The following is a 9,846-nucleotide window of genomic DNA, read 5'->3' on the forward strand; positions in this document are numbered from 1 at the left end:
GAGGCAGGAGGAGCGCGTGGGCTGGGTCTCTCCAGGGCAGTAGAGGTAGGAGGGCCTTGTTGGGGCGCCCTCTTCTCCGGGAGATCCGCAGTCTCCGGGTTATTTCTGTCTTATTGCAGGGCACGCGCGCAGCGGGGCTGGGGACTCCGCGCGGCGACCCTTCCCGGCGCCTCCAGACGGCTCATCCCCAAGCTTCCCTCCCGTGGCTCCCGCACCAGCGCGGGTGGGGGTGCAGACGGGGGTGAGAGGCACGTCTGAGAGGATGAAAATGCGCCCGGATGCTAAAATGCGGGGATCAGGTGTGAGAGAGGCGGGGAGGCTGGGGCGGACTTCTGCGTGGAGGCTTTGGAGAGGAGGAAGTTAGTCGGGGTGTAGGAGATTGAAGAATGGAAAAGAATGCTGAACGGCGGGTGCGCAGGTACAGGGGCCACGGGGCTGAAGGAACAGGGAGAGGATCCAGGAACCAAGCTTGAAAATCCGTGTTGCTCCGAGGAAAGGGGTGATGGTGGGCTTGGGGAACAGGCTCAGGAGGACAGTTCGGGGCTGCTCGCCGAGGGCGGCTGCCGGAGGCATCCGAACCCCGTCCAGCCCCTGCGCCCTGTCCCTGGACTGCCCTTCCGTTCCCACACGGGGAGTAAGGATCATGTTACTGAAACGGAGCCCCTGAAATGTGCCAGGCACGCTCCTGAGAACTGTACGTGTGTTCTCTCGTTTAATCTAAACCGAGACTATGAGGCGGGCTCTCTCTCCACACCCCCATTTCACAGATGAGGAGACTGAGGCACAGTAAGGCGAGGTCACAGCTAGAGCGTGGCAGAGCTGGCATCTGACAACGGGCCAATCTGTTTAGCCCAATGGCCTGGGTCCTTAACCACTGTATCCAGTGGACAGGCAGAGATAGGAAGCCAGAGAGGACAGGGAACCCCAGAACTGGCATTATCAAGAGTGTCAAATATTTAAATTTCAAATATTTCAGGTGATGGAAAACAAGAAAGGAGAACCAACCGGCTTTGGGGTCAGCGTTACAGGTTTCAGCCCTTTCGCTCCCTCACTTGATCCCCGCAGTGACTCAGTCCCCTTCTGCGCGTCAGGCAGGCCTCGCATTCATATCTTTCAGGGATTAAACTCCCTGGATTCTTACAGTAAGGAAACAGCCACAGACAGGTTACCAGGCAAATGGTCCTACAGCCTAGATTTGAAGCCAGACAGGTGCTTCCAGAGCCCTTGTCCTTAAAGACCACGTGATGCTGCACGTGGTACCCATTTCACGCATGCCCAGACTGAGTGCCTTTCCCACAGTCCATGGCTGGAAGGGCGGAGAGATCCACCGGGAGACGGATGATGGCAAAGCCCTTGCTCGAGAGGATTCGTCATTCAAAGGTTTAAATAGATCGCAACACTTAAAATGGTAGTCCACTTTTTATCATTTTTAAGATGCACATTTTTACATCGCTGAAGTTGTAAAGCATCTTACGGTGGATGACAGAGTTTTTCTTTCTCGGGGCTACATTAAATAATAATCTCTTTGGTGTCGATGGCACCTTTGGTTTGATGAATTACGACAGAGTCAGGGTTCCCTGAGTGACTTTTCTGGGTGTTTCCTCCTTCCGTTCCACAGGCTCCTCTCTGCCTCAATTGTTCCATCTTCCCTGGAGACATGTCCCCAAGGGATGCGAGGAGTCCAGTGCTCTGCAATGGCAGTAGGGCCTTGGGGCTCTTTGACCCTGAGGATTTGAACCTGACTGACGAGCAGCTGAGACTCAAGTACCTGGGGCCCCAGCAGACGGAGCTGTTCGTGCCCATCTGTGTCACATACCTGCTGATCTTCGTGGTGGGCGCCGTGGGCAACGGGCTGACCTGCACAGTCATCTTGTGCCACAAGGCCATGCGCACGCCCACCAACTACTACCTGTTCAGCCTGGCGGTGTCGGACCTGCTGGTGCTGCTGGTGGGCCTGCCGCTGGAGCTGTATGAGATGTGGCGTAACTACCCCTTCCTGCTGGGCGCCGGCGGCTGCTTCTTCCGCACGCTGCTCTTTGAGACAGTCTGCCTGGCCTCCGTGCTCAATGTCACTGCCCTGAGCGTGGAGCGCTACGTGGCTGTGGTGCACCCGCTGCAGGCCAGGTCCGTGGTGACTCGGACCCACGTGCGTCGCGTGCTAGGGGCCGTCTGGGGCCTGGCCGTGCTCTGCTCTCTGCCCAACTCCAGCCTGCACGGCATCCAGCAGCTGGACCTGCCCTGCCGGGGCACGGTGCCCGGCTCGGCCGTGTGCACCCTGGTCCGCCCGCGGGCCCTCTACAACCTGGTCGTGCAGACCACCACTCTGCTCTTCTTCTGCCTACCCATGGCCACCATCAGCGTGCTCTACCTGCTCATCGGGCTGCGGCTGCGGCACGAGAAGCTACTGCTGCTCAGGCAGGGGGCCAAGAGCAGGGCCAGGGCCAGCGACAGCCGCAGGCTCTGGCGCCTGCAGGATAGGAGTCGGAGGCAGGTGACCAAGATGCTGTGTAAGTGCTGCTGCTGGAAAGAGGGGTTGAAGTCGGCACTGAGGATGAGGCTGGGGCTTCCAGGGCCTGGGGGAAGGGGCGGAGTGTCTGGGTTTATGAGGGAGGCTGAGTGTGAGGTTGGAGTCACACCCCACCCCCTGCCTTGTGTTTGTGTGTGCATGCATACGGGGGTACTCTTTTCAATTACTCTTCGAGAAACTCACACCAAAGATAAACGTTAATGGCCCATGGCGGGATCAGCTACATAATGTGTGAGGCCCAGTGCAAAATAAAAATTCAGATTCCTTGTTCAAAAATTATTAAGAATGTCAAGATAGCAATAGTAGAGCGTTAAGCCAAGCCCAGGACCCTTCTAGTCTTGGTGCACTATGCAGATGCACAGGTGGCACATCCATGAAGCCAGCCCTGGCTCACAGCACCAAACCATAAACAGGGCGTGGACACGTGGCTTTGCTCCAGGATGACAGAGCTATTCGTGAGATCTAGACCCTCCAGCTCTCTCATCTTGGCTTCTAGACTTGTCTTGGCTCTGTCCTTCCCAACTGCAGTCTGGGAGGCATGGCCACGGGGAACACAGTTCTGTTCTCCTGAGGAAGGAACCGCCCTCTTTTCTTATTGGCTATGGAGAAGTTCCAGGGAAGGATTGTCATTGGTGGGGTTAGGTCATGGCCCGTCCCCAAGCCTGAGTGGCAGGATGCTAAAGTGAGCAGCCCCCTTGGAACCACGTGGTGGGATCAGAGGGAGCAAAGCTTCCAAAAGAAGGGAAGAGAGTGCTTAGAGAGGCAAGAAAATGACTTCCTTCCGTCTATGTCTGCAGTGCCCTGGGAACCACGGCAGGGACCGTTGTCTATAAAAGAGACTTGTCAGGAGGCGCATTTGTGAGGCGTGGTGTGGAGAGTGTCGGAGAATCAGGGCAGTGTGTGGATTGGGCCTGGCCAGGGCATCCCCGACTGGGTCAAGGTTCTGAATCTTACTGTGGCCGAGACCTGGTTCTTTTTCCAAAGCAGTGGCCCTGGGGAAGCAGGGCAAACTGATACTAAGCCAAGCGTTGATTCCCCCCCTCATCCCGCCCCATATGCGCAGGGCCTGACGCAGGTAGGTGAGGTGAGCCGGGGCAGGATGGGGCTGGTGAGGCCTTGTTCAAAGCCCTGGTAGTATTGCCAGCTGGAAACTGGCCCGTTCTCAGAGAGAGACCCAGTCCTCTTGCCCCCCAGGAACAGGGTCCCAGAGTGTGGCATCACTCTCAGCCCCCAAGATGGGACTGACCCCGGAGCTCTACTTGCCTCCCAGCTCTGCGCTGTGAAGCCTGCACTGCAGACCAGCTTGCCCCGGCCAGCCCTGCCCCTGCCTCCTACTCCCCCATCCCACGGGGTCCGAGTCTGCTCAGCTGGGATGGCTGTCACCCTGGGCAGTGGGTGTTTCCTTAAGGCTGCCTTCCTTGCTGACCTAGGGCTCTGACTCCCCCCCTTCCTTCCTCCCTCCCCCACCTTCACTTTCTGAAGGCCTACTGTGCACCAGGCTGTGTGCTGGTGACATTGGAATCTGGGATTATGAGAAAAACCACACCGGCATGTGATGGGAAAGACACTGCAAGGGAAAGATATTGAGTCAAACACGAGAAACAAGAAACAGACAATTAAGGCAGACGTGGTGACAGAGACCCAAGAAGGGCGTGGCTGGTTCAGACCAGTGATGGAGGGACGCTCTGGAGAAAGAGCGAGGGCTTGGCCAGCCTGTCCCGTCTTTTGCTGGGGCGTGGAGGTGGGGGCTCTCAAGTAATGGGGAGTCAGCACGGGGCAGGGTGTTCAGCCGGGCCTCGGAGAGCTGGCAGCTGGGTTGGGGAGGCTTCTGAGCCAAGGCAGGAAAATGTGGGGTGCGCGTGTTTGTCTCGATCTCTTTGGCCCCATAACCTCCCTTCTACTGCTGCTTAGACATGGGCCCTGCTTCTCTCTGCTTACGCATCAGCAAGCATGGCCTCCAAGTGGGCACCCAGAGTGGCCCTTAGCCCCGTAGTCTGTGTCACACCGGGCCTCATCAGCCACAGCTAAGAGTCACCCAGTTCCAAGTCCCATGGTGTGACAATCAGGCTGGGCCAGCTGGGCTCAGGGGTCTATACCTGGCCCAGCCAGCCGTGGCCGGGGACAGGGCGGAGTTCTGCTGTCCAGTCAGTTGCAATGGCGAGAGCTGCTGCTCTAAAAGGGCTGTGTCCAGGGCAGGCAAACTTCCAGAAACTTTAAGATGAGCAATGGGCACGAGTGGCCTGTGGGACAGGAGAGGACGTGAGGACGGGCGGACCGAGCTGAGGCAGGGAAGGCAGTTGAGAGGGCCCTGGCGGACGCCCGGTCTCCCTTCTCTTTCCCGCAGTTGCACTGGTCGTGGTGTTTGCCACCTGCTGGGCCCCGTTCCACATCGACCGCCTCATGTGGAGCTTCGTGTCCCACTGGACCGAGGGCCTGCACCTGGCCTTCCAGTACGTGCATGTCATCTCCGGCGTCTTCTTCTATCTCAGCTCAGCTGCCAACCCTGTGCTCTACAGCCTCATGTCCAGCCGCTTCCGGAACAGCTTCTGGAAAGCCCTGTGCTTGGGGACCTGGTGCCACCACTGCAGACCCTGCCGCAGCTCCCACCGCCTCAGCAAGGTGACCACAGGCAGCACTCTCTGTGATGTGGGCTCCCTGGGCAACAGGGCCCGCCCTCTGGCTGAGAACGGTGATCCAGAGGGGCGGCAAGAGACCGACCCTGTCTGAGAGGGGCCTCGGAGCAGCTCCCTCTGGAGGAGGGCCACGTGCGGCTGTGGGAGCCATAGCTGCCCTCCTCGGAGGGGATGTCTTCATACCCTTTGTGCCCTGTCCCCACTTCTGCCACCTCAGTGACTCCTGTCCCCGCTGGGTCTGGAAGGGATGTAAGTTTGCCATCTGCCGTCCAGGCCCCAGTCCCTCCCTGTTTTAGCATCACGATCAGACTCCCCCACCCCCGCCGCCAGTTTCTGAAGTGTTTTCGTGGGGCCTTACCATTTCTTTAGTTTCTGCATGTTCTGGCCCATTCTGTCCCTCTCCAGCTCCTGGGCTGCACCTGGGACCCTCCTCGGACCCGACCCTTCCCTGGCCCCGCCGCTCAGCTTATTCTGCTCCGGGATCTTTGCCTGGCAGTGCTGCTGGTAGCAGGGGCGCCAGGGGGCAGGGGGGCCAGGGGGCCAGGAGACCTGGCTCCAGTATCAGCCCTGCCGCCACCTTGCCGTGTGGCATTAAGCAAATCGCCTCACCTTTCCAGGACTCTGTCCCCTCTTTGCAAAATGAAAGGGGGGCCTTGACATTCTGAGTGTCACACTTTGGCACTTAGCTGTGGTTTTCTGTGCGTGTGCATAAGTCACGGCTGTAACCAAAGCAACAGATACTCTCAGATTACCTGGGCGGAAATTACTCTGTCTACACCCGCACCACCCCCAACCCCAGCTCCCTCCCTAACCTCCATGTGCACCACACCCCCACCTGTAGACTGGTTTGCACGACAATGTGAACATACTTAAAAAAATACATTGCATTGTACGTTTAAGGTTAAGATGGTAAATATTATGTCATGTGTACTTTTACCTCAATCTTTTAAAAGAAAGGGTTAAATCTAAAGGAAAAGAAATAAACCACCCACAACTTACTCCCCAGAGGTAACCAAGAAGTGTACATAAGACAGGACGGGGGTGGGGGGCTTCTTCGGAGAAAGGAGCTTGCAAGAGGCTGTGTAGAGCTGTGAGCGCCCAGTGTCGCCTCTGAAATGAGCTCCCAGGGAGCCTCAGGGTGGTGTGCGGCCAGACCCTGAACTTCAGCCTGGAGCCTGCGGTTCTTCCCAAAGACAAACTGTGGATCCCCGGGGGCCTCTCTTGAATGACAAGATGACTTATGCTCCTGAGGAACTTGGGTCAGTGTGTATTTATGAAAGGCCTAGTACTGCAGGGACATGCTGGGGAGACGGGGGAAGGCGGGGGAGGGCGGTTATCAGAAGACTCCTTAGTGTACACTTGATGTATTCTCTCCATTGTCTCCACAGCATGTCAGTGGATAGGTCCCATTTGTCACAGGTCACTGCTTACCCTGGAAAATGGAAACAGTGGCTCTGGGCTCAGCCCTTGAGGAAAACGGATGGAGGTGGAAGGGGCAGCCAGCAAGATGGCTGTGTCCCAGGAGGGGCACCTCTGCAGCTGACTCTCCTGCCTTGCTCCGCGTGGGGGCAGCGTTACCCTGGGTGCCCAGTGCTATGCTCAGGCCAGGAGTCCTTGACTCTTTGTAAATTTCTGGCTCATCTGGGGCTCCTGTCACGCACATCCCTCCTCCTCTCATGTTCGAGATTTTGGGCCCTCTCTTCTCTCTGTCTGCTCCGCTCCTGCCATTAGCCCGTGTGACATCGAATCCATGTGGATGACCCACTCTTGCCCTGACATCAGCTCCTGATCTTGCCAAAGACCTCTCCTTAACCCTCGCTCCCAGGACCTCCGGGGATACTTCCATTTCGGGAAGCGTGAACTCGATCGTGACTGTCTGCTTCCTGCTCTCAGATTCTGCTGTCCCCGTGATGAATTATTCTTCAGGCTCGTCTGGTCTTCTGAGTTCCTGACTGTTTTGATTTCTCCCAAACCATCAGCTTCCTCCGACCTTCACTTCCTCTCTGATGGGTCATAGATCCCACGGTCACAGATCACACAATCCTCTCTGCCAGTATTTCTGAGGGTCAAGGTGAACATACTGGAATCCCCTTTTCCTTCTCAGACAAAAAAAAATTATTTTTTTTGGCAGTTCAAAGCCCAAGATAAGTCTCATCAAACAAAGCTGCATTTGCCCACCCTTCCTTCTATTGAGTATCTGCTCAGGAAATGTAAAGCACATAGCACTTCACGTCCATCCTTATACAGTCAGACAGTATTTCAAACCAGTCCCGATATCTCATTTCATTCACTTCCCAGAGTCTCCCCTCTCCCATTCTTGTTTCCTAACGGATCCGCCAAGTTTTCCTGTAGAGAGGAGTTGCCTTGTTTTGCGGGGGAGCGGGGCTCCCTAGTGTTTGAACTCCTTTTCCTTTAGAGGGGAATCCTTCAGTGTGTGACTCTTGGTGGGAGACCAAGCCCAGTCTACAGAATCCAGACGGGGTCCAGACACTCTCCGCTGCTGGTCCATGACTTGCACACAGCCAGCCCGGGTGACCTGGAACGGGACTCCTACCAGGAGCAAGTGATACTGAGACCCACGACAACAGGGGCGGACGTGTCCAGGCTGTTCTAACAGCAGCACCCTGTCCAGGCCACTGCTGGGGCTCCTGCTGCCCATCCTCTCTTGGTTTCTGCCCGTGTTCTCTGTCAGCTTTTCCAGCCTTCCTGGTGACTCTGAGTTACCGAGAGCCTTTCAACAGATTCTTTTTCTGCTTGACCTGGCCAGAGTCATTTGCTGTTGTCTGCAACCAAGAATCTTAACAGATCCATCCATCCACTGGTGTGAAGACTACATATTCCGTTTGTTCTACTAGTGGTTATCTTTACACATTTCTAAGATAAGCAGATAGTGTCATTATTTTTTAAATCCCAAACTACAATCTGTAATACTTAATAATCATTTTCATTCTCTCTCTCATTCTGTTTTTAACACTCTTTTTTTTAAGAGGCAAGAAAGATGGGAACAGAGATTTAAAGAATTTGATCTTAGAAACACATTTACATTCTTCTAACAGTCTGACCCTCTTCAGCACAAGAAGAGAACTGGAATGTGCTTCTACTGACAAAGCAATAGGGTGTAGAGGTGGTGAGCAAGGACTCCAGAGTCAGGCTGCTCGGGTCTGAACCTGGCTCGGCCACTAATTACTCTTAAAAGTCAGGATGGCTTTCGGCCACAGTTAGACCCTACTAGAAAGGTCAGGATGGCTTTAGGCCACAGTTAGACCCTACTAGAAAGTACTGACTTTATTTTTAGGTGAGGCAACCCTTGGTTGACCTCACAGATTGCAAGGACCTTGTCAGCTTGCAATCCCTTATTTTTAAATTTGTTTACACCTACAGCACCTGGTCTTCCTAGGTGGTCTCCCATCCAAGTACTAAACAGGACTAGACCCTGCTTAACTTCCGAGATCAGACAGGATCAGGCTTGTTCAGGGTAGCATGGCTGTAGACCTGACATTTTTAAATAAAGTGCAGCCTTGTACCTGCACACATACATGTGAGAGACTCAGCGGCCAACACTGACAGCAGCATCCTTCCACGGTGCCCAGGTCCCCAAATCTACAAGGTTTAGATGGTAGTTATTCTCTAAGGTAAATGTCCCTTTGTGTGGGTGTGGCCTCTTTAAATGCAACACCTGAGCCTCACCGTTTTTCAAGTTTCAGCACAGGGCAGGGCAGGACAATTAGGAGCTGTTCAGGAACAGAGGCCAAGGCCCAGGTTGGGGACGGTGGGGATTCAGGGAAGGCTATACCTGGTAGGTAAGAGTGTGAGAGTACCCTGGCTCAGGAGAGGTGGCCACAGGCTGGGGCTGGACTGGGGGGACTGGAAGCTGCTACCAGAGTATCTGGGATCTTTTGATCTAACATTCAAGTATTTTCATCAACTCTAAACAACGTGGACATCATTCATTCAGCTAACATCTACTGAGCACCATGTGCCACACACTATACGAGGCTAGGACGGGTGTGTACAAATGTAAGAGCTCTGACAGCTGGAATTCTGGAGGCACAGAAGAAAGGCACCTGCCCCAGTAGAAGGAAGGCTTCCAGGAGGAGGTGATGCTGCTTAAGACCCAAAGTCCTGGGAGAAGGGGTCTGACTGGCTGCGAAGCTTTGGCCAGGGGAGGGTGGAGCATCTTGATGACAGTTCCTCCACAACTGAATCCAGGGGAGGAGAGCAGAGACCCTAAAGGGAACGAAGGCTGCCAGGAGGAGGGGACACTGGACAGGCAAAAACGAAGCAAAGCAGGCTGTGGTCTGGGTCCACTGCCCTGGTCCTCTGGACTCCCCTGGATGCCCTTCCCAAAGTTTGGATCTGAAACCTGCCCTCCAGTCGTTTCCCTGTCTCACCTTCATTAAATACGTGTAGGCAGGATTTCTTTTCTTTCCATTTTAGCAAATTCGAAAAACATTAAATACACAAAGTGAAAATAATGACTTCTATTCCTAACACCTAAATTAACCACTGCTAACATTTTGGCAATCTGATTCCTATTATTTCCCCATACATATCCCCTCCCCCCATTGGTGAATAATGAAATGTCTTCGATAATTTGCTTTATAAGACAACTGCCTAGAACCAACTGGTAGAAGGTCTCGGGTTATAATGGATGGATGACGCGGACAGCGCTCAAAGCATCTGATC

General features: G+C 54.7%; 1 protein-coding gene and 1 pseudogene across 1 annotated transcript in view; one reads left to right on the forward strand and one right to left on the reverse strand.

Moving 5' to 3' along the window:
• The window catches only part of NMUR1 (neuromedin U receptor 1), an 11,547-nt gene extending 6,046 nt beyond the window's left edge, over positions 1-5,501 (forward strand). Inside the window, exons 2-3 of the mRNA XM_015585374.2 lie at positions 1,619-2,507; positions 4,872-5,501. Coding sequence (XP_015440860.1) covers positions 1,619-2,507; positions 4,872-5,254 — 1,272 coding nt within the window. The 3' untranslated portion in view covers positions 5,255-5,501. The remainder of the gene's footprint in view (positions 1-1,618; positions 2,508-4,871) is intronic.
• Positions 5,502-8,532: 3,031 nt separating this feature from the next.
• LOC112475491 lies at positions 8,533-8,652 on the reverse strand (annotated as a pseudogene).
• Positions 8,653-9,846: the final 1,194 nt, after the last annotated feature.

This window comes from Pteropus alecto, unplaced genomic scaffold, assembly GCF_000325575.1.
Source record: "Pteropus alecto unplaced genomic scaffold, ASM32557v1 scaffold110, whole genome shotgun sequence".
NCBI lineage: Eukaryota > Metazoa > Chordata > Mammalia > Chiroptera > Pteropodidae > Pteropus > Pteropus alecto.